This window comes from Lolium rigidum, chromosome 4 (assembly GCF_022539505.1).
Source record: "Lolium rigidum isolate FL_2022 chromosome 4, APGP_CSIRO_Lrig_0.1, whole genome shotgun sequence".
NCBI lineage: Eukaryota > Viridiplantae > Streptophyta > Magnoliopsida > Poales > Poaceae > Lolium > Lolium rigidum.
This window is the reverse complement of record NC_061511.1, coordinates 42,002,934-42,028,404: the sequence shown is the minus strand read 5'-3', so window position 1 is coordinate 42,028,404 and position 25,471 is coordinate 42,002,934. Positions and strand designations below refer to the sequence as shown.

The window sequence follows — 25,471 nt, the reverse complement described above, 5'->3', positions numbered from 1 at the left end:
ATATTTGTTGGCATTTCCAAATAAAAGAACATCACCATCGTCAGAAAATTTATTTTCCTTTAGTTGATTTTTAAGAGCTATTCCTATAAAGAATAGTACATGACATCGGCCATAACCAAGTCACAATATCATGATCTTGGGGAAAAGCTTTACCACTACATAATATTTGTATAATTGACAACATACCTATAAGAAATCAGAATGTTTAGCCATCTTTTGGATCGACGTATACACATTTTTGAAAAATCTGACCCCGCCACTAACATATGCGCCAACTATATTGCCAGTACCATGTATTAGTTACCTTACTCATTGAGGCTATGTGCATATATGCAACAAAGAACTATTGGTAGACGAGGGGAATTAGGAAAGCGAGCATCAGTTTCGAATCAAAATCAGAACCTATGAAATAAGCATAATTATTATAAATTATAGATGACCCTGTTATATAGCTACGGATTATAATCACTTCCAAAGCATAGTAGTAGTAAGCAAAAGTGATAGGAAATGCTCTGGTTGCCTGTAAGTGCAAGGCAATTACAATAATGCTATATTCTCTAAAAAAACCGAACTCATTTCATGTTGGATAAATAATGTGGATGTCATGCAAATACAAAATCAAGATCCTGTAGGTGCCAACGTGATAGAGAATAGAAGTAACGAAGAGGATGAGCTAACCTTGCTAGCTGCTGGAGCGGGCGAGCCGCTGGCTCCGCATAAGGACAGTTTAGTTTCAGAGAAGTGGCTCAAAGACCAACAATGTAAATGAGTTCATTGCTCCAGGAACCATACAAAAGCAGCAAGCTCGAGCAGCTGCCCATGGCACAAACGACTGGACACCGAGTTTAGTTTCAGACAACAGGTTTCAGACAACAGGCAGTAATATTAGTAGGTAGCAACTGAAGTTCAGTTCTAGGAAATAGCAGCCAATAAGATCAGCAAAGGTAGCTAGAGCTAACCCATGAACTCGGCACGCACTACTGCAGGGCTCCTCCCCTGTTTGCACAGAGGGTGTACTTGCAAAGCGTGCCTTACATGCTTATACAAAATAAGCTTTACACTGGGGTGACAGTGCAAAGGTGACCCATTGACCGCATATACTACTGCAGGGCTCCTCCCCTGTTTGCACAGAGGGTGTACCTGCAAAGCGTGCTTCATAAACAGCGTGGGCTTATACAAAAGAAGCTTTGCACTGGCATTTACATAGACAGTGCAAAGGTGACATCGACTTGCACCAAGACGATGAGGCTGCCTCGGTAACCCGACGATCTAGCAAGGAAGGCTCACTGACCAACAACAGCACAGGGCGAGCCACGGAATGTTACTAAGATACTAACAAGCTCTTCAGATGGTCCATGTGAGGCATGCTTGCAGAAGGCACCATAGCTGAAGATAAGGCAGCGCGGACGAAGACCTGAATGTAAGAAGCCGTTATAATCTGTTAGCCTAGAAGAGAAGTAACCGAAGTGAGATTACAAATATAATTCCGAGAGAGGAAGGAACAAGTCAAAACCGAACACTCTTAAAATAGCGGAATAGGAAATCTTAAAAGTGGGCACGAAAAACAATCATAGCTGAAATCAGTGGCAAGAAGAAAACTTGTCAGGTAAGGAAGAGTCCTTCCTCTGGTTTCCAACCCTGTCCTATTTGATCTAGATAAGGAGTTTCCTGGTTGTTCTGGGCTATGCGAACTCAAAATATCTAATGGAGGAACCTTTTTTTTGTTTGACTTCCCTTCATTGATCTTAATGATGCAGTGCATTTTCATGTATCTCGTGCCGATGAAACCTACATGGAACTATTTCTTATTTAGACATGGCATATATGTACCCGTATCGCGGATGCTCTGTGGTTCTTGTTTATCATTACTCAAGAAGGGACCGTGCGTAAGAAAATGCTATAAATGGCCAATTCTAGCAGGTTTGCCCGCTAGGAATTATGTAGGTTATGATGAGTGTTGCTAATATCCATTCAAACATTTACTGTCCGATTCTCGCTGCTGAGTTCCATGATCTTCTAACCTTATATGCGCACTATCTTGAGTGATTAGCCATCACTCACTGAGGGCAACCCTCTATGGCAGTTTAGCTTAGTAAACCAATCACTGACTAAGGGTATTATGTTTCTCTGCCAAGTTCTGTTAAGGCTTAGTGAACTAACCGCTAATTAAGGTATTATGTTTCTCTGCCAAATCTTATTAAGGTATTTAGTGAAACTATCCAGCTGCAACATGAAAGGAAATTTCGGGTATTATTTTGCTAAACCAAAGCAGAGATAGAAGAAAGAATTCCCAGAGAGAAAAGAACAAGCAAAGATAGAACACCCGCAGAACAGCGGAAAGGGAAATTATAAAAGCAGGCGCAAAAAACAAGAGAGTCAAACCTTATATACATACGCCGCCCACAAACACATCGTCCAAGTGTCTACGGCTTCGCTTTCTTGGGCAAGGTACCTGACTTCGCAGAATTGGCGTTCCTAAGACGAGAAGAAAGAATGTCATGTACCTGTGGCTGGCTTTAGATAAAGTAGCACCATGTATTTAGGCTAAACCAAAGAAGGCGTAAAGAATATATTCATGGATTATTTGTCCAGCAGGGGTGGTACATACATCCTAGAGCATAAAGCGGAAGTCGAAAACATAAAAATATCAAATCAAACATAATAATACCTAAACCTACAGGCAATAGGCGACGAAAGAATACCTCTTAGATTTTGGGTTTGGAGGCGGTCCGTTTTTCTCTACATCAGTGGTTATACCATCATCTTCCACGAGCTCAACCAACGTCTGGAAAATGTGCCAAGGAATGCAAGGTAAAGAAAGGATATCCAGGAAACGCTATCACAGGCAAAGATTAAAAGCACGTAGACTAACCGCTGGCTCTTCTTCAGCTGTGGCGGCACAAGCATCAGCCAACTGTGTGTTCCGTTTCAGAGGGCTTGAAAACAAAGAACGCTTCGTGCCACGCTTAGGGGCAGACGAACTGATGTGGGAAACAATAAATTAGGCAATGACATGGAAACAAAACAAACAAGATGTGCACACATCGAGAACGAGGTAAAACAAGAATACCCTTTAGCTGGAGTCCCAGGGCTAGCAATAGGAGAAGGGGGTGTTGCATTCCCACTGCTATGCGATCCACCAAACGTAGCAGCCCTGTGATGCACATGTGATAGACTTGGACCTAAGGGCAAGAGCCTGGAACCTGAACCACCAGCGGACGATGAAGCCCCAGCTGACAAGGGATTAACTTATCAATGCCTATGGATTGTAGGCTAGGGTTTAGTTAGAAGTAGAGGGCAAGTAGATCTCGAAGGTTTCAGCCGAAAAGTACTCGACGAATATGAAAACTAGGGTTTGCAAACAATGATTCGATGATCTCTTCGTCCCTCGACTCCCCCTTTATATAAGAGGTGGAGCCGAGGGTTTCGTTTTGTACAAGTTACAGAGTCCGGGACGGTTTCTAACTCATCCCGCCAGATTACAAATAACACTTCCTATTACAACTCTATCTTTTCCTTAAATACATCTTGGGCTTCCGAATCTTCTTATTCTTCGGGTAATGGGCCTTCAATAAACCCCGGGTACTATATTCGGCAGGCCCATTTGGGATGCCTATGTCAGTAGCCCCCGAGATTTTGCTTGAATCGTAGAGTCAGGGAAAATCTACACTGTGTATTTTTATTTGACAACTTAAACTGTTCTATATTTCTTCATATAAATTTCTATATTGTACAGGGATACTGGTAATTGGGGCTAGTTCATCTGACGGATCAGGTACTAGTTAACTGCTCTAGTGGCAATCCGCAAAAACCTACTTCAAGATCACGTCCCTGGACATGATCTCGGGATACTGGTGCAAACTCCGACAGTGCCGCTTAAGGTCTTACCATTCCGTCGAGTCCCGGCCAAATTTATCGAGTACCTAACGCGTCCGTCAGGATTTTTCTTCGTATCTGTTGATACGGATAAAAGTAGCAGAGCGCAGTCTTAGGCGATGCCACGTCCAGCAGAACGGATCTGGGGTCTTACCTTCGCAAATTTGCGGCATTCAGAAATTGATCGCAACTTTGGCGTTCTGAGAATATATTGTCGAGTGCTTTTCCGGCTGTTGGAATGGCACATTTTATCGAGTCAAATATGACTTATATCAATCTCCCGATGGGAGTATATGTAGAGTTAATTATAACTCGAAATATACTCTCTTGCTTTTCTATCTTTCTTTTTCTTTTTTCCTTTTTATATTTCATCGGGCACGCGAACAGCGTTCCCGATGGGAGTAGCCCCCGAGGCTACAGCCAAGAACTTGTGCTTGGTTGTAGGCTCAACATTTTAGTCCACCTTGTCGCTATATTGCCAGTATCTTCCCGATAATCTTTCTTTTCTTCTTCTCTTTTTTTTTTTATCTATCTATCGGGTGCGCGAACAGCGCTCCCGATGGGAGTAGCCCCCGAGGCTACAGCCAAGAACTTGTGCTTGGTTGTAGGCTCCCACAATTTCTATATTTGCCATAGTCGAAACTGTACTTTTTTCGAAGTAGCCCCCGAGCATTTGGGCAAAAACTTGTTTCTAACCAAAGGCTCCCGAAGTATGCAAATAACTTATCCTGTCGCCATTCTCCTTTTATTTTTCTTGTCGACATATTTTCCCTTGGCAAATTTTCTTCAACTCTATTAATGGTCGAGTTTGTTCTGCCTTGTGGGTCCATCGTTTCCACCTCGTTGACACGTCGTGCAAGTGGGGGACACACGTCCTCCGCTTTTTCTGGCGCACGTACGGTAACACTTATCTTAGTAAAAATACTTTTTTGCCCTTGTATCTAGAAGGTCTATTCTCACCACACGATTTCCTCATCCAACGGCACACTGCCTCGCCCAGATCTTATATAAACCTGTCTTCAACCTCCGTTCATCCCTCGCTTGCGCCGCTCACCTCGTTCCTCTTCGCAAATCTTCCTCTTCGCCCAACTCTCTCTGATTTCCCGCACTCGCACACATTGCTCTGCCCATTGCCGTTGATGCCACCGCGCGCGCGCCTAACTCGCCACAGCACTCCTGAATCCAAGATGGCCGCCGAGGATCTTGAGTGGGAGAGATCGAAAATCTCCAACCAAGATACCAACATGCTGAAGAGGCTCGGCCTTATGAAGAAGGAGGACGCCATCCGCTTTCCTAGCGAAGAAAGCTACCCCAATCCTCCAATGGAGTACCGGGTTAGTTTTGTTGATCATCCGATCCGCGGCCTTTCGCCTCCAATCCATGATTTCCTCCGCGGCCTTCTTTTCGTTTATGGGATTCAGCTGCACCATCCGACCCCTAATTCCATCCTTCATATTTCTATTTTTATCACCCTTTGCGAATGCTTCCTTGGAGTTGCTCCCAATTGGGCTCTTTGGAAGCGCATTTTCTCGCATCCGCCGCAATGGCTCCCACAACGTCACTTATAACATAGGTGGCGTTGTTATCCGTGTTCGTACCGATGTCGACTATTTCGACGTCAAGTTTCCCGATTCTCGTCCAAGGATGGCGCAAGAGGTGGCTTTACATTCACGAAGAAAGCGCCAACTCCGTTGAGCATAACATAATTCCCTTCGACGGGAATGCCAAAATTCAGCGTCGCCGTTCTTGGGATGCCGAGGCTTCGAGGAAGAGAAAAAGGCGACAGAGGCACTCATGTCTCGTATTCGTCGACTTCGTAACACTCGAGGCAAGGAGCTGTCCGGTGTTCAAATCACCGCCTACTTCCTTAAGATTAGAGTGCAGCCTCTTCAGTGCTCGCAAAAATCCCCTTTGGACGTACTCCGGTGTAAATGATGCCAACGGAATCTCTGGTGATCTTTCCACCAAGGACTTCGAGAAGTTGCTTCGAAGACTTTCTCGTCTGGGCAAAGACCCAATTCCTTCCTCAAGTCGCGTGGAACCTTACAGCTCTACCAATCCACTCCCCAAGGTACTTTGTCTTCCCGAGTTTTTTATCCCGATCCGCACTTTCTCTTCATCTCATTGTATTGTCATCTCTTCATTTTTCCTTTTGTCATTATTATTTGTTAACGTAACCATCCTAGTATGACTTCCCTTCCTCCTCTTCCTGAGGGTGGAGAAGTCGAAGAAATGGCCATCGCTGCCGAAGATACTCAAGGCTCTTCTGTTCCTGAAAGTGAAGTCGCGGGTTCTCACAAATCTGCGGCTTCTCATGAAAAAGAAGCCGAGTCTGAAGCCAGTGAGTCGACGCAATCCCTTCCTCCCGCTCGTTTCTCCAAAGAACAATAGGAAAAGGAAAAATGCCGAGGATTCTGGCACTTCTAAGGCTGAAGAAGTTGTTCCTTCTCATCCGAAGGCAGCTTATGATCCTTATGTTGAATCCCTCATCAGCTCGTAAGTCGACTTTATCTCTCCCCCCTTTTTTTGTACTCGAAATATTTATCTTGTCTTGCTTTTTATATTGTCGTCTTTTTTGTTCAATAGTGATGAGGAAGAAGAAGTACCAGTTACTGACGTGGCTCCTCGAACAAGCACGTCACGTACTGTACTTGTTTCAGACACGCTAGTTGAAGGAGATGAAACGTCGCCTCCTCAACAAAACGTCGTCACCACTACTCCACCATCAAGCCCCCTTGCCCCTTCACCAAAAAGGGCAAGGGTTGAAATGATCATTGAGCCTCCTCCTCAATTGAGCAGCTCTTCGTCGCAGCTCTTGGATGATGTAAGTTTGTCGATGTCTATATTTCTTCTATTTTGCTTTTGTAAACCCTTACTTTTTTAATGCCGATGTTTTCCCCTTCGTTCTTCTTCTTTGACAGCCCATGATCAAGGATCTTATCCGCATCGGGTCCCAATTTATTGGGTACCGCGAGTATGCCGACAGTAACCGAAGGTAACAATCTCTATATTTGCCGTTCTTCCTGGCTTTTGCTCCTGTTGTTTGTCGCGATTTTTGATTTTTCCTTCTTCTTTTTTATCTCGATAGAGAAACTTGCAGATGCCAATAAGCGTGCCGACGCACTTGCTCACAAACTAGAGCACAGTGAAGCGGCTCGCGAGAAAGCCGAACTTGCCGCTAGTGAAGCTAGAGCCGAGGCCGATGATGCCAAAGCAAAGGCCGCTAGTGTCGAGGAACCGCAAAAGGCTCAAAGATGCTGAATCTGCCTTAGACGAGCAGAAAGCTGCACAAGCTGCACGTGAGCAAGGGATCATCAAGCGTTTGAAGTCGCAAAGTCGACGTACGCTGAGTAATATCATCAATCCCTTCTATTTTATTGTACTTCTTGTTTCCTGGTTTTCGACTAATGTTTTTGTCTCGTGTGACAGCCCAAACAAACCAAGATTTTGATCTGGAGAATGCCGTCGATGACCCTCTCCTTGACGCACTTTCTCTTCTGGAGTTCCATGGGCGCGAAATTCGTGAAGGCGTGGCCAATGCCAGTGCAGGTTTGTCGGCGTTGTTCCCCTACTTCTTCCCGAAGAAAGAGGAGCCTTCGACTTTCCTTGCCCTTGCCAAGCTTTTCAATTCATCGGAAGACCTTGGATTAAAGATGCGTCAGGAGAATATGAAGGTTGCTGTCGAGAATACTGTTGCCCTAGTTGCTGACAGCCAACGTACGCTTGATTGGATGAAGGTTGGCGACACCGATCGGATAGAGCAATCGAGATGGAGGTCGCTGATCAAGGCAGCCAAGCCCAACACGAAGAAGATCTTGGCGTATCTCGGAATCAAGCCAGCTTCGACTCCTAGCTCTTCGAGGCCGGAGGTCTAGTTGCATGCCTCGTTTCTTTTTCTCGTTTCTTTTGCCCTTGTCGCCATTTTTAGCCTTGGCGACAATTACTCACTTAGTCCTCCCGGAGAACTTTCTTTTGTAATATCCATGTAAATTTTCTAGCAAGTAATGAAATTTCCCTTCGTGCTTTTCATTGATCCTGGGCCTTTCTTTTCCAGTTAATATTTGATAACTACTCGACCCCTCCTTGTTCTGCCGCTGCTTCACCTGCATCTTCCTTCTCGAAGAAAAAACTAGTCGACCATAATCTCCTCGAAGGTTCATCAAGCGGACATTTGTCGGAAGATTTGCAAGAGCTTCGACAACGACTTCAATCTACGAAGAAACAGACTTTGGCCATGATTGAACAATCTCGGAAAGCCTCTGAAGGAGAAAAACTTGCTCTTCATCAAGCCACAGAAGCTATGGCTGCTAGGGATGCTGCTGTACTGGAAGCGAAGGGAGCTACAACCCGAGAGAATAGTATGCTTGAACTAATCGTCGGAAGCTAGCACGTATATGCTAGGTACGTTTTTGCTTTCTTTTGATGCCTCTTCTTTATCTTGCTATGTCTTTCTTCCAATTTCTTGCTCGTCGCTTTTAACGAGCTCAGTTCTTGACTTCGTCGCCGAAGATCGTAGAGTGAATGAGAGAACAAATCTTCTTGTTAATCTCTCTCTTAATCATGGATGTTTGTTCCGGGCCACTCCCGAACGAACCCAACAAATTGTTAGGTTCCAAGATCGTGCTTGCCAGGTGCGCGATTTTCTCAGCTTTTGCACGTCGACATTAACCCTTGTCTATAGGAATCGTTTCCGCGAAACGAGGTTCCAAAAACTCTTCCCGATTTATCGGAGGTATTCGGAGATGCTCCTCGCATCCATAACTTTGTGCGGGCGCAGCTCACCGCTGGGGCGAGATTTGCCATGATCATGATAAACATCCGTTACCCAAAATTGGACCCGACGAAGATTGTTGCTAGTTGCTTAGCCAAGAAAACACGTCGGAAAAATGATATCGACTCAATCGACGCGATGGTAGCTCCCGTGGCGTAGTCGATGATAGATGAACTTCTTCGGATGGACTCGGAGTTCTTTACCAAGGGTTCTTATGCTGAACATAAAACAACCAGGGGTTTGTCGGTAGATACTATCTTGGGTTTTAACTCGACTTGTATTATATTGGAAACCTTGTATCACACTTTTTTGTTTTCCCTCCTCTCTTCTTTTTTGTATTTCCGAAGGAATCTATTGTATATTGCTGAGGTCCACTATGTTGTTGAAGCTCCCGAGCCCGATCGGGCGAAGTTTTTACTATTTTCCCTCTTTGAAATCTATCTTTTCTATTGTAATAAGACATCCTTGTCTCCGTCCCTTGGATGAATTGCCAATCTTCGAGTATCTTTGATGTCGAAGTTCTATATTTACCTGGCGAGGTTTTTAAACCAAGGCGCTTATGATTCGTGATGTATTCACTATATTTATGATTACTAGCTTCCGATTTTGTTATATTTGGCGAGGTATTAATGTACCAAGGCGAAATATTTCGGTGAATCTATATTGTATGTATTTTGAGACTTGGGCGTTGAGCCCCCGAGCGTGTCGAAGAATAAGAAATATATCTCCACTATCTTTATTATATTGCAGCACCACGAGCCCGCCTCATTAAAAACCTTCTCCGGCCCCACTCGGTGCCCCGAAAAAGGAAAAGAGTGCGTCTGAAAACTCGCGGGCGTTTCAGTACATTGAAGTTTTACAAGGACTATATTTCGACTCTAGGCGTAGAACCGCCTAAGTTGCGCCACGTTCCAGGGGTTTGGCTCCTCCATCCCCGTCTTCTTGTCCTTTATCCCGTATGCTCCTCCTCCGATTACTTCCGTGACGATGTAAGGGCCAAGCCATGGTGACTCGAGTTTTTCATGACTTTTTTGCGTGAGCCGAAGAACTAGGTCGCCCACTTGAAAAGATCTTGGCCGCAAACGTCGACCGTGGTAATTCTTCAAATCCCGTTGATATTTGGTTACCCGAGACAAGTACTTCATCTCGAGCTTCATCAAGTGCGTCGACATCATCTTCTAGCGCTTTTCTCGACGTCTCTTCGTCATACTCCGCGACGCGTGGAGAGTTGTGCTCTATCTCGATTGGCAATACTGCTTCGCTCCATGAACCGAAAAAACGGAGTTTCCTGTGTCGTCGTATTTGGTGTTGTTCGGATGCTCCACAACACACTTGGTAGTTCTTCAGGCCAGGTATGTCGAGCTTTTTCTAGTGGTCCTAACAAGCGCTTCTTGATACCATTGCAGATGATGCCATTGGCTTTCTCGACTTGCCCATTGGTTTGAGGATGTGCAACTGACGCAAAGTTCAGCTTGATACCCACCTCTTCGCAATAATCTTTGAATTCATGGGATGTGAAGTTACTGCCATTGTCCGTGACGATGCTCGTGGGGCACTCCAAATCTGAAGACGAGGCCTTTTACGAATTTTACCGCGGATGCTCCATCCGGTGAATTTATCGGCTTCGCTTCTATCCACTTTGTAAATTTGTCGACAGCCTACTAACATGTACTCCTTTCCTCCCGGCCAAGATTTGTGTAACTTGCCCACCATATCAAGTCCCCATTGAGCAAAAGGCCATGACAATGGTATTGGTGCTAACTCTGCCGCCGGAGAGTGAGGTTTTGCGGCAAACCTTTGGCACGCGTCGCAAGTTCTTACTATTTCCTTGGCGTCCTCGATTGCTGTCAACCAGTAGAATCCTGCCCGAAAAACTTTGGCCGCAATAGCTCGACTACTTGCGTGGTGGCCACATATTCCTTCGTGTACATCCTTCAGAATTATTCTTCCTTCTTCGGGTGTGACGCACCTTTGCAAGACGCCTGAAATACTTCGCTTATACAATTCTCCCTTGACCACCGTGAAAGCTTTGGAGCGTCGAATTACTCGCCTTGCTTCGACCGGATCGTCGGGTATTTCTTTCCCGAGGATATATGATATGTACGGCTGCATCCATGGTATCTGTATCACCATGACCAGGTCCTGATCTTCTTCTTCGTCCTCTTGCTTTTCCTTGGTAGCCCCCGAGGGTTTCTTCTCCTTCTTTTTTGGTTTTGTTGACTTAGTGGATCTCTCTCGTTATCTCTTCCCGGAATACACCCGGCGGGACTGCCGTGCATTGCGACCCGATGTTTGCAAGAACGTCGGCTTCGTCGTTGCTCAATCTACTAATATGATTTACTTCGCATCCATCGAACAACTTCTCGAGCTCGTTGTACACCTCCTTGTATGCCATCATGCTATCATTGACTCGCGTCACATTGGTTCATAACTTGCTGCGCCACCAACCGTGAGTCGCCAAAGATTTTTAGTCGAGTTGCACCGCAGTGCTTTCGCCATCTTCATCCCGTGTATGAGAGCTTCATATTCTGCTTCATTGTTAGATGCGTTAGGGAACGTCATCCGAAGGATGTACTTCAATTTGTCGCCTTCAGGTGATATGAGTACTACTCCTGCACCAGCTCCTTCTAGTCTTTTGGACCCATCAAAGTTCATAGTCCAGGTTCTCGATAAATCTGGGGGTCCTGTATTTTGCAACTCCATCCACTCGCGATGAAGTCCGGTAGTATTTGCGATTTTATTGCTTTTCTTTTTTCATACGTGATGTCCCGAGGGGAAAGTTCTATTCCCCAAAGGGAGACACGACCCGTAGCTTCTGGGTTATTAAGTATATTTGACAAAGGAGCTTCATTGACCACTATGATCGGGTGTGCCGAAAAATAGTGGCGCAATTTTCGTGCTGTCGTGAACACTCCATATGCTAGCTTTTGGTACTGAGGGTACCTTTGTTTTGAGGGCGACAAGACTTCGCTCACGAAGTATACTGGCCGCTGTACGCCATGGATTTTCCCTTCTTCTTCTCTTTCGACAACTAACACCGTGCTAACCACTTGGGGTGTGGCTGCAATATACAACAGGAGAGGTTCCTTTTCCTTTGGAGCCACCAGGATTGGTGGTGTCGAGATTTTTCGCTTCAGATCCTCGAAAGCTCTATCGGCTTCTTCGTTCCACTCGGAATTTATCTCCTTGTTTTATCAGCGCATAAAATGGTAACGCTTTTTCTCCTAACCCGGCGACGAATCTGCTCAAAGCTGCGACTCGCCCGGCTAGTCGTTGTATTTCTTTCAACTTCGTTGGCTTTCTCATTGTTACTATGGCTTGTATTTTGTCGGGATTTGCTTCAATCCCTCTTGCTGAAACTAGAAACCCCAGAAGTTCTCCTGCTGGGACGCCAAAAGAGCACTTCGTCGGGTTCAGCTTGAGGCAGAATTTGTCGAGGTTGTCAAAAGTTTCTTTGAGATCCTCGATCAGTGTTACCCCCTTTTTTGACGTTATGACGACATCATCGATGTATACTTGCACGTTTTTCCCGATCTGTGTTGCTAAACACTTCTGCATCATCCTCTGATATGTTGCTCCCGCATTTTTTAGACCGAAGGGCATTGTCTTGTAGCAAAACACGCCGTAAGGTGTAATAAACGCTGTTTTGGCTTCATCATCTTCTTTTAATCTGATCTGGTTATAACCAGAGTATGCATCCAAAAAGGAAAGACGTTCACAACCTGCCGTGGAGTCGATGATTTGATCGATCCTTGGGAGGGGAAAGTGATCCTTAGGGCAATGTTTGTTGAGACACGTAAAGTCGACGCACATGCGAAGGACTGTCGTGTTTTTCTTCGGCACCATCACCGGGTTAGCTACCCATGTGGCTTCCGTAGATATCTCTCTGATAAAACCAGCTTCCTCTAGTCGATTTATTTCTGATAGCATGGATTTGCGGTTTGGTTCCGAAAAACGCCGCAAAGGTTGTCCGATTGGTTTTGCTCGTTGGATCCAAATTTAGGTGGTGCTCGGCAAGTTCCCCGGGTACTCCCGGCATGTCAGCCTGGACACCATGCGAAGATTTTCCAGTTCTCACGGAGGAACTCGACGAGCGCGCTTTCCTATGCGATATCCATGTTGTTTGCAATGGATGTCGTCTTTTTGGATCTGTCGGGTGAATCTGCACCTCCTTAGCATTTTTCTCTTGTGTTGAAAGTTGATTCTTTGTTTGGCCTTCCAACGTCTGGCAGTACGTCGTAATCAGTCATGCTTTTCGACGCCAAGTATTCAGCTTGCATCCCGAAGGTTTCTGATAACCGATGGAAATCCTTGTCGCACTTATCAGCTAAGGCGAAACTCCCTTTGACCGTGATTGGTCCCTTGGGTCCGGGCAATCTCCATAACAGGTATGTATAGTGTGGTACCGCCATAAATCTAGCATATGCTGGTCGTCCTAACAAAGCGTGGTACTGCGATGGAAAATCCACGACTTCGAACTCCAGTTTCTCGATTCTATAGTTTTCTCGGGTTCCAAACTGAACGTCGAGGTTGATCTTCCCCAAAAGCAGCAAAAGCCAGAGGAGGTAACTCGGGTTTGTAGGTCTCCTCAATCCTGCAGACATGGAAATTCAGGTTCTCGCTATTGCCTGAGTTCCATTTCTTCGAAATGGAAACTAAAAGCTTGTACTTGTGGCCAACGAGACGCTCAATCTCAGCCGGAATAGCTGTGTCATGTCTAGCAACATTGGCCAACTCATCAACCGTGTAATAGCCTGGATATCTTTGCCGCATCAAGTTCATGAGTTGCTTGCCCACGGCCCCTGCCGCAACCTTTTCAAACATCACAAATTCAGATTCACCTGTGGCATCAGTCGCAAAGAAGGAGATGCAATACCTGAAAGCAAGGAGCAAACCACGATTAGGCAACATGTACCAGGGAATTAAAACAGGCAAGTGGCGAGGCACTTACGCTAGGCTAACGTCACCGGTAGAAGGGTGAACATAATATACCCTCCCAATTTTGTCACTCCGTTTTCTCCGCACCCATTGTTTATTTTCTGGCACCCAAGACCACTCTGTTGGAAAATCACAGTAAGTTAAAGACCGGGCGTTAGCATACTTGGCATTACCAACAAACCATTCAGTTAGCATGGTCTTTTGTAACAGGCTATTATTAATAATCGCAGGAAGCTTAGCGAGTGCGCGAAAACGCACAATTTTAAAAACGGTTGGGCCTCCACCATCGTTCACGGAACGGTCTATGGTTGCTCCCATGGAGGTGAAAGCGAACAGGCAATTGTACTGGCGTATTTTCTCAAGAAATGCTTTGCTACGCACGGGGCCATCGAAATCAAGGAGGGCACGCAGGAACTCCGGCGGATCCTTGAAAGGTGCAATAAAGACCTTCCCACCTTTGCAGCAATTGTTATAGACAACTCGCCTTTCAGTGATCGCAGACGCACTCTTCACCCTTTCCTCGGTACCGAAACTCGCCTTACACCGGCCACAACGATAGTCCGGCCCTCCATAGTAAGACTTATCTGCATAGCCAGCTACAGGTTTTCTCGGTTCAGAACCAAACAAATAAAAACATGATAGCAACAAACACAGGCAACACAAGCCACATGAGGTTTCTATTACCTTTTAAGATATCAACCTCCTCTGTTGTAAACCCAACCCACAAAGGCTCCAAGGGGGAAGTAAATGGAGCATCTGTACCAAACATGGGCATATAAAATCTCACAGAACTAAAATAGCACACAGCAAGCTAAACCAAGCAAGTAACAGGGGAAAGAGCAAACAACAACCTGGTGTGCGCGCACGCTGCCTATCATGTATTACCTTGCGCCTTTTTCGGTTTCTAGTAGCAACCTCTGGACTAACAACAGGGAAGAAACCATCCCCTACAGGAGAACCAGCAACAGCACGCACGCACAAACATTAAGAAGCTGAAACAAAAGGAACCCACCAGCACCCAAAAGAAAACAATGAAGCGCATACATTTTCTTTTGGGGAGGCCTGCAGAAACAAACCCAACAGGCGCCGGCAGTGGCACAAACCGGGCTCTATGGCACCTAGGCGCACTGGTTCGAACTTTAGAAGCAGAAGCCACCCTGAATGCTCTTGTACGGGCAGGACGAGGGCCAACCATGACGACAGCAAGAACGCATAGGCACGAGCAATTTTAAGGAGAAACTCACTCTGCACATACACTATAGTACACCTCATGTCAGAACCGACCCATCCTCCATCACCTCACGCAAGTCAAACAAAGCCGGCAGAGCACAACATGCAACGAGGGCCTCATGAACAGTAATAAAAACGGAAACAACAGTGCACATCCAGTGGATCACGGTAGTAAAACATTGAGGAGCAAATAAATGGTAAACACATAGACACAACGCACGGATACAGGCTATGACACAGAAACAGTGGTAAGCAAAAGGTTAACCAAAATCAAGAGCTCTAAATAAGGAGAAACAAACCTTGGGTGGAGCTGCGAGCAGAAGACAACACCGTTCAGCCCTAGCAAATCCTCAAGTGGCGAGACCTGCGTGTCACCAAACAAAACGAACAGAAGGCCATGCCACTATATGTCCCTATCAATAGCAGAAGCAGACAACACTGAACATACTCCGGTGGTCATACATGAAACCATTTAATTTGCTTTGAATAACTTCCATGTAAATAACAAAACAGTTTGTGTTGACCTCAACAAAATGGCAGCCTACCTTATGAAAAAGCAAAATTTACCTATCAATAGCGTAAGCGTACACCACCGAACATAATTTGGTGGTCATATAGGAAACCATTTAATTTGCTTTGAATAACTTCCATGTAAATAACAAAACAGTTTGTGTTAACCTCAACAAAATGGCAACCTACCTTATGGGAAAAAAGCAAAATTTACCTCGTAGATTGAAAGAGGCAAAATTTTCACACATGATTAGGGAAGAGAAAAGTACCAAGTTTTATCTCAGCACTAACTACATGAAGTAAAATGCATTGAACCAAAAAGTGTGATGGAATATAACAGGGGCGACACTGCATAATATAGCTGAACCAAAATATCTGAAAATATATCACTTTTTTCACGACAGTACTAATTCAAGGGTCCAAAATATCTGAAAAGACATTCAGCTCTCTACCTCATCAAATTGCAACTCAAACCCCCAAACCCCTTTGTTAGTGGTCCAGTTAAATGTGTTATCAGAGAAAAGGAGTTATAAAAGCATGCTTACAATAATAAGTAGCAGCAGAAACTACAAGGAATTCCTCAGCCTAATCAGTAACTATTTTTAATTTATCGATACTTCAAGAAAACAAGTACTCTTGGTCCCTAAATAATTAGGACATAATTAACAGGAAGGAAAACTTAAATTATTTGTGTTTTTTTCTTGTTCAATATGGCTGACGTGCAACTGTTATTAAATCTGTATGAACAGAACATGCTAATCTCAAGACTCAAGAACAAAATGTGCCAACACAAGAACGAACTTTCTATAAGGCAATGCGAGATCATTCCGCACTGGTATTTTCTACTACAACAAAACATACACATACTATCTATCTAAAAATGCTTACGTGTTTGAGGTATTAACAACCAAATGCTTACTGCTGATTAGGAAGCAGGCATCTCACGAAACAAGGAAAAGTGGGAAATGATAGAGGTCAAGAAGAAGACCAACCGAGTTAAAAAAAAAAAAGAAGACCAACCAGCTCGTGCAAAAGATAAGATCGTGGAACAAGGCCAGCACCACGGACGGAACAACCTGCAAGAAACAGACAGAAGCACATACGACTCACCATGCAGGCATTTCACCAAACACGTAGAAGGCAGGGAGGGGAAACGTACATAACTGAGAAGAAGCAGGGGAGACAAACCAGGCTATGCGAGTCGAGAAGGCCGGGGAAGAAGCGCAGCAGCGTCGCCAAGCACCCTGCAGCGGAGGACGAGCAGATGAGCGAAAGCAGGAACACACCGCCGGCAACCAAAGAAAGTACAGTAAAAACCATGCACAATAGAGAGGGGATTGAAATTTCTCTTGGAGAGGGGATTGAACGGGACCATGGGGGCAATTGAGCGACGAGCCTTACCTGAAGGTGGATCTGGCTTGGTCATCACGTACCTCCGCGGTCGTCGCTCGTCGTCCTCTGTCTACCGGCTCTTCTCCACGAGCTGGAGCCCCGGCGTCGTGCTGCTCCACCTGCCCCATGAGACGGAGCCGGAGCTCGCCGCGCCCAACCAAGCCCGCCCGCGCCCGCCCTTCCCGAGCTCGCGCCGGCCTCCCCTTCCCTGAGCCGGAGCACGCCGCGGCCGCTCACAGCCGCCCCCGCTCGATCTCGATCTGGAGCTCGCTCGCGCCATGACGGAGAGATTCAGGAGGCGGCTCCTGCCGAGAACCGCCGTCGTCGCGCCTCCCGGCACTGCGCCGGCCTGGTCGCCGCTCCGGCCCGAGCGTCCGGTGTCGCCGCGCGGGGGAGAAAGAGATCGCCATCGGGGAGGAGAGGGGCGGGGAGGATTGGGGTCGTCCACGGCTCCACGCCGATCTAGGTTTTCACCGTCTCCCGTGGTAGGAGACGGAAGGCGACGCGAATGAGCACCCTAGGCTGCCTCTGATGGCCGGGTCCCAAACGAAGCTGGCCCCAGTCGTCATTGGCTCGGTGGGACACAGAAAAAGTGAGAAAAAAAATGACCGATCGGACGGCTGCAGTGAAAAGCGGGATTGGCACTGGTGGAACGGACGAACCAGATGGATTTGCCCCTCTCAGAGCCCTTGCATGGCCGGGTAGTATTAGAACATTTATAGGAGAAATTTGTTTCTTTGCCGTCGTAGATGTTTTCTAGTTTAACCATGCATACCACTCCAGTTTATCCACCTATGTTTCATACTACTCCAGTTTTAGGCAGAGGTATAAATTCATACGAACCGTTCGATCCACAAAAATAAACGGCCTATATCTAGTTGAGGGTACTACCATAAAAGACCTCACAAAAACCACTATTAGTCGTTTTTGCCAACACGCGTTTTCCTCGGTTTGTGGAAACTTGGTTTTCCCTTATCCACGTTTCAGTTAGTCCAAACAGAAACTTAGTTTTAGGCAGTTATCTTAGCTTACGGAAAACTGGTGCTCCTAAACTCCCGTATCCAAACAGAAACAAGGCCGGAATACGAGCTATACTCCACGCACGCGTGCAGTCCAGGTTTTCGATCGGACCGTGTACACATGAATAGTTTGTGGGTTAGGAATCTTTTCGGTTTTCACTCCGAGTCGGAGCAGAAGTTTGAGTCCAGGCCAGGTATCTAGGCGTGCGATCTACGTTTTCTGTGCGCTTACATAAGGCGTTTATCAAAGCTACTGGCTGCGCTTGTTTCTTCCACGGTGATTGAACCAGCGCGAACCGAATCGTCTCGTATAGCGATGGCGGCTTCCACGAGTAGGAGCGGCGGCGGCCACCGGAATCAGGCTGTCTGGCCTGCCTACATGGCGCGGTACGAGCCGCTGGAGAGGCTGGGCGCGGGCATGAACGGCGAGGTGTTCAAGGCGTGGGACACCAAGGAGAACCGGATCGTCGCCGCGAAGCGGCTCAGCGGGACCGGGATCGACGCCGGCGACGACTTGATCTTTTCCGGCCTTCCAGAGGTCTGGCGGGAATGCAGGTGTCTGAGGACGTGCGCCGACATCCCCTCGGTGGTGAAGCTCCTGGGTAAAGTCGTCCCCAAAGTAAATTCGGACGACTCCTTCCTCATCATGGAATACGCCGGCCGCCTCAACCTACGCACCTATATGCTGCGCCGTGCCCATCGTCATCGTCGGTTCTCTGAGGCCCAGGTGTGCCGGATCATGAAGGAGCTCCTGGAGGGCGTCAACTCCGTGCACGGCACGGGCATCATGCACCTGGACATCAGGCCCGAGAACGTGATCCTCGACGACGGCACCGAGGACAGGACGGAGAGGAGGCCCAAGAACAAGAAGGGGGCGAACCAGGACGGCGAGCTCAAGGAAGACGACATCGTCTACAAGATCGGAGGCTTCGGGATCTCCCGGAGGAAAGAGCAGGGTCCGAAGCAGTCGGAGGTGACAATTGCGACAGCGTACAGCGCGCCGGAGCTACTCCTGCACTCATGCGAGTACGATGAGCGCGCGGACACGTGGGGGCTCGGATGCATAATGGCCGACCTCCTCTCCGGCACCGGCATGCCCACCTTCGGCCCCGACGACTCGGAAGAAAAGACCATGAGCAGAGTGTTTCACATCGTCGATCCTAAGTGTAAGGGGATCAAGGACTGGGCTGGCTACCAGGGGATAGCGGCAGAGTGGAAGTCGAAGCTACCGGCCGGAAAAAACAAGTCGAAGCTGGCGAGGATAGAGGCAGGGTTGAAGATGAAGCTACTCGGGCAGCCTCTTCGGCGCCGGTTCCCCTTCTGGAGGCTGTCGTCAGCCGGCTTCGAGGTGCTCAGCGGGCTCCTGGAGAGCAACCCGGCGAAGCGGCTTACTGCAGCGGAGGCCCTCGAGAAGCCTTGGTTCCATCGTCGCTGACGGCATGGGTTTGGCAGCTGCTTTTGTTAGATTGTCGTGCTCCTACGCTTCTTTGTTTGAGAAGTATAGATGATCTGGATCCCTACTTGTAAACCATGTGTACGCATGTGCATTACTTTCACTTGTAGATACAGTCAATATATGTAATAGTTTACCTTATGATATTGATTGATTGGTTCATGCATGCATTCTCCAGTTCACTTTTTTCGCAAAGATATAAATTGTGCAATTTGAGTATGTGGAGGCTAAACCTCTGTATCCACAATTTTCTGACAAATATTTTGCTACAAATTTTGATCTTACGACTAGAGTACAGTTCTACTCAATCGCTTCAAATCTTGCTGATCACCTGTATACATGGTCAAGCACGTCGCACGTCTATCGTGGATGAATGATGGATGCAAAATAGAAGTATTTGTCGGTGGGGGAGAGGCTTCTTATAAGATATACAAATTTGAAGCCTCCAGGGTATGAATGGTCACATGAATTAGAAATTTGAAAGTGTTCGATTTGTGAACTATATATATGAACTGCTGGACGAACACGGTGAGTGGGACATTAGACGTGTACAGAGCATTTTTCTACCAATTGATTCAGATTTTATTCTAAAGATCAATTCCTATAGATGTGGAGACGTACGAGCATGTTTAGCACGGCAAGTAGAGAAATCGGGTATCTTTTCAGTAAGAAGTGCATACAAACTGGCCTTCCAGTCTCAGCCAGCTACTCAAACTAAATTAGGGCGCTCTCTGATAATTTTACCTTCGTCAAGGGCGCAGGCTAAGATGTTCGGTCAGATAGAGACTCCTGCCATACTAGTATACTACTCAAACTAAATTAGGGCGCTCTCTGATAATTTTACCTTCGTCAAGGCGCAGGCTAAGATGTTCGGTCAGATAAATACTCCTGCCATACTACTCAAATTGGACCTACAAAAAGCATTCGATCTTCTAGGAGTTTCTCATCCAAGTTATGCAGGCCCAGGGTTTTGGGCGTAAATGGAGAAATTTAATCTTTTTATGTTGTTGACAGCATCAACGAGAATTCTTGTTAATTAAGATCTCACAGAGTGCATATTGCACCGGAGAGGGTTGCGCCACCCTTGTCCCCTTTGTTCTTTGTGATTTCCACTAACGTCCTTGCACCGCTGTTTGATCTGGCTGACCGGCTGGGAACACTAAAGAGAAATCCAAATCTCCTTCCTCTCTCGAAATAGGCTTTCGTCCCGCTATATTAATATAGCAACACCGATACAAGATAGAGACCACCGCTGGGGCAAACAGCACATCAAAGCCCAAAAGAAAACATAAGAAGAAGAAAAGAGGAAAACAACATCGACAAAGCCGGATCGACGAAAACAGTGATGATCCGCAACCGCTGCGCCCTCCGGAGAATTCCCACCACGATCTTGGCCCTCCGAAGCGCCGCATACCAAAGCAGCACCTTCAAGAAGGGATGCGACGATGACGACGCTGCTGCCCGGACAAATCCTAGGGTTTCCCCCGATATGCGGGAGGGTTGTGGGTAGGGGGAACCCCGACGCCCCTCAAGAAGGAAGGCGGCGCCCGCGAGCGTCACCACGTTGGTGTCGACCATCCGACAGGGATTTCTCCCGTCCCCCAAAGAACCACGACCCGGACACTCCATCGCGCTCCGCCAATCTTGCCGTCCACCAACGCGCGCCACCACGATCTTGCAATCACCATTGCCGTCTCACCATGGCCCAAAGACGACGACCGACGAAACCGGGAGGAGACATCCCGAGCCTAGGAGGGTCTGGACAGCAGCCACGCGGGAGGGCACAACCTCCACCGCCAACCTGCGGCGACAGACCGGACGCAGCTACAGGAGCATACCAGGCCCCTCTGGCCCGGCCGAGCCCGGCAGGCTCGTGAAGCTCCCGTGGCCGCGCTGCAGTCCGCGCGCCGCCGTCCTAACCGTCCTCAGCCGGAGCAGCCCCATCGGCCGCCGGGAGCAGACACACCAGATCTGGCCCGTCCAAGCCCAGATGGAGCCCAAAGGGCCCAGATCTGGGCCAGGAGGTGCCGCCGCTGGCCTCCGCGCCGCCCCGCTGCCAAGTGGCCGCGCCGCCGCCGTCGAACCACCCGGAGCCGAGCCACCTGAGGAGCGCCGCCGCCGGAACCTTGACCACCAAAGCGCACCGCCGCCGGACGAGGGAGCCCCCGCGCCTCCCCACCACGCGCGCGGGTAAGGGCATGGCCGCTGCCGCCGGTACCGCGCGGGCTTTGCCCGGCGGCCTGCACCGACGGTGGCGGTGGGGGAGGAGGAGAGGCGGCCTGGACGCTAGGGTTTCTGAGGTCGCCCCGAGTCCGCCCGCGGGGACGGACGGGGGACGATTCGTGTACAATTTTCTCCCAAATCTCCTTCCTAGCAGTCACATCTCCTTGTACGTCGATGATGTGGTAATTTTTGCAGAGCCAGAGATAGATGAGCCTCCATCAAATAGATGTTGAATCACTTTGGGGAAGCTTCAAGCCTATTCAGAAACTTTTCAAAGAGCTCCATTATACCAATTCATTTCCAGAATCTCGACCTCAATGCTTTATCCGTAGCTTTCCAGTGTCCCATCCAGCAATTCCCATGCACCTACCTTGTAATGCCCCTCTCCGACCGCCATCTTCGCAAGGTTGATCTACAGCCAACCATTGACAAGCTGGTCAGCAAGGTGAAGGGCTGGAACAAGATGTATTTCCCCCTAGATGCAAGGTTGCTACTGGTGAAGCATGTGTTGTCCGCAATGACAATATTCCAACTGCTGGTAATTGACACACCGACTTGGCTCCTCAAGGATATTGATAAACTACGACGCAGTTTCGTGTGGAACAACGACGAGATTGCGGCGGGAGGGAAGTGCTTAGTCAGATGGAGTGCAGTCTGTCGACCTCTTCCTTTTGGCGGGTGGGATCCCAAACCTGCAGGCCAAGGGGGTGGCTCTTAGGGTGAGATGGTTGTGACAGAGCTGGACAACATCGAATAAACCTTGGCTGCATCTTTCGATCAACATCGCCCAAACGCGGGCGTTGTTCAACGCGGCAGTGCAATTCAACCTTGGTGATGGTTAGAAGATCACTTTCAGGCATGATCCATGGCTTGATAGAGTGAGCATAGCGGGCATCGCGCCTCTCCTATTCAAGCACTGCACTAAGATAAACATCTACGTCACCCAGGCCTTGCAGAACAGCAAATGGATTTGCCACTTCTAATGGGACCTGATTTGACGTTGTAGTGAGACAATTCATGTCCTTATACACCAGATTGACCGTAGTACAACTAAGTGAAGGTGTGCCCGACCCGATCACTTGGCAATGGACAGCTGGCGGGTGAATACACAACCACATCAGCTTTCGAATTGCAGTTTGAAGGATCAGCTAGTTTCAACTTCAAATAGACTATATGGAACAGTGGTGCACCACTCAAAGGCCATATCTTCTCATGGTTAGCTACCCTTGGTAAATGCAACATTGCACATTGCCTGATGAACAAAGGATGGCCTCACAATGCCGATTGTGTCCTATGCCTCAGTGAGCCGGAGTCGGCGTTGCCAAAGGAAATATTAGGAATCAAAAATGAATATTTTTACACAATTTTAGAAGTGAAACCACTCAACGAACAAGAAACGATAAATACATTCAAACTCGAAAACACAATAGAAGATGCATACGGATTCCGTTTTCGATGAACTTGGTGACGAGGCGGCTCCTCGGCAATGCCCACCATGAGGGGCTTAGGGTTGACGGAATCCTGCAAGTTAGCACGATATATCGGATACCAAACGAACAGAAGGCAATATTTACCCAGGTTCGGGGCTCTCGATGAGTTAAAACCCTTACTCCTGCTTGTCTGATTTTGATTTATCGATGAAAAAGGTTACAATGGGGCAGTCGATAGACTACGTGGTGGTGATCTCGCCGGAAGGCAAGGTTTCTAGGGTTTGATGTATGCGGGGTTGTATAGGTTGTATCGATAGATTCCGGCAGGCCCTTGATACGTCTCAAACGTATCTATAATTTCTTATGTTCCATGCTACTTTTATGATGATACTCACATGTTTTATACACACTTTATGTCATTATTATGCATTTTCCGGCACTAACCTATTGACGAGATGCCGAAGAGCCGGTTGTTGTTTTCTGCTGTTTTTGGTTTCAGAAATCCTACAAAGGAAATATTCTCGGAATTGGACGAAATCAACGCCCAGGGTCTTATTTTTCCACGAAGCTTCCAGAAGACCGAAGGGATTACGAAGTGGGGCGACGAGGCGCCGCCACCATAGGGACGCGCGGCCAGAGGGGGGCCCGCGCCGCCCTATGGTGTGGGCCCCTCGCGCCGCCTCCAACCCTACCCTTCCGCCTACTTAAAGCCTTCGTCGCGAAAACCCCAGTACCGAGAGCCACGATACGGAAAACCTTCCAGAGACGCCGCCGCCGCCAATCCCATCTCGGGGGATTCAGGAGATCGCCTCCGGCACCCTGCCGGAGAGGGGAATCATCTCTCGGAGGACTCTTCATCACCATGATCGCCTCCGGATTGATGTGTGAGTAGTTCACCTCTGGACTATGGGTCCATAGCAGTAGCTAGATGGTTGTCTTCTCCTCATTGTGCTATCATGTTAGATCTTGTGAGCTGCCTATCATGATCAAGATCATCTATTTGTAATGCTACATGTTGTGTTTGTTGGGATCCGATCAATATGGAATACTATGTCAAGTTGATTATCAATCTATCATATACGTGTTGTTTATGTTCTTGCATGCTCTCCGTTGCTAGTAGAGGCTCTGGCCAAGTTGATACTTGTAACTCCAAGAGGGAGTATTTATGCTCGATAGTGGGTTCATGCCTCCATTGAATGCGGGACGAGTGACGGAAAGTTCTAAGGTTGTGGATGTGCTTGTTGCCACTAGGGATAAAACATCAATGCTTTGTCTAAGGATATTTGTGTTGATTACATTACACACCATACTTAATGCAATTGTCCGTTGTTTGCAACTTAATACTGGAAGGGGTTCGGATCATAACCTGAAGGTGGACTTTTTAGGCATAGATGCATGCTGGATAGCGGTCTATGTACTTTGTCGTAATGCCCTGATTAAATCTCATAGTAGTCATCGTGATATATGTATGTGCATTGTTATGTCTTCTCTATTTGTCAATTGCCCAACTGTAATTTGTTCACCCAACATGCTATTTATCTTATGGGAGAGACACCACTAGTGAACTGTGGACCCCGGTCTATTCTTTACATCTGAAATACAATCTACTGCAAACTCTGTTCTTTACTGTTCTTTCTGTTCTTCGCAAACAAACATCATTTTCCACACTATACATTTAATCCTTTGTTTACAGCAAGCCGGTGAGATCAACAACCTCACTGTTAAGTTGGGGCAAAGTATTGTGATTGTGTTGTGCAGGTTCCACGTTGGCGCCGGAATCCCTGGTGTTGCGCCGCACTACACTCCGCCACCAATAACCTTCCTCTTGGGGTTCCCAACAGACGTGTGTCAACTACACGCCAGCAGCCCTCTCCTGGCTTTTATATAGGAGGCCAGGTCCCGAGAGTTCTGCACGGATTTAACTATGTTACGGTAAGATCTAACCTATCATTTCCTTATTTGACGTTTCCTTGCCTTGTCCATAAAGAATCTATCTCCTTCTTTCTTTCCACCGTTGCAACCAACGTATTGGTCCATCTTGGGCTGCAGTGGTTCTCATGGGCCCCTTGTTGGGCCAAAGGAGGTAAGCCAATGTTGGGTATCCGAAGGGTAATGCCCATATTACTTGGGCTTGTTGAAAACCTAGCAACAAGCTCAAGAACCTCACACATATAAACACCAAGAAGCAACAGTAATACATGTATGTAAAATTTGCAAAGTATTGAGCTTCCTAAGACGATGCAATCAAGTTACCCAACCGAAAGTACCTCTTGATAGTGCGGCTAACTATCCTATAACCCGGTCTCCCAACAACCACCTTGAAACTAGTAAAAGAAAAACCTAGCAAGGCCATACATTTGCCTTGCGCATCCCGCTTGATCTTGATGACAACGCTTTAAGCTCCCCCATATGCCACAATGGGAAAGCTTCCTTGGAGCACATCTTCACACGTCCATATCATTGAATGGACGACAAGGTTCAAGCATTAATTCTCAAGATACCTAACCACATAGAAAACACAAACACACATATATGATGAGTTAGTTAACAAAGCATAATTGACAAAGCTTACCCTATCAGAATATCACATGATCCAAAGTGGTACAAACTTTATGCTTTATTGTTGACC

The 25,471-nt window shown here is 47.3% G+C and overlaps 1 protein-coding gene and 1 long non-coding RNA gene across 2 annotated transcripts; one reads left to right on the top strand and one right to left on the bottom strand.

Moving 5' to 3' along the window:
• Positions 1–1,300: 1,300 nt before the first annotated feature.
• LOC124650515 lies at positions 1,301–2,770 on the bottom strand. The gene is made up of 3 exons (XR_006987039.1): positions 2,703–2,770; positions 2,383–2,475; positions 1,301–1,414 (listed from the first exon to the last, which is right to left on the bottom strand). It is a non-coding gene; the product is annotated as an uncharacterized LOC124650515 (long non-coding RNA).
• Positions 2,771–18,115: 15,345 nt separating this feature from the next.
• On the top strand, positions 18,116–19,171 carry LOC124708598 (putative cyclin-dependent kinase F-2). The gene has a single exon (XM_047240280.1). It carries the CDS (start codon positions 18,116–18,118, stop codon positions 19,169–19,171), a length of 1,056 nt encoding a protein of 351 aa, XP_047096236.1.
• Positions 19,172–25,471: the final 6,300 nt, after the last annotated feature.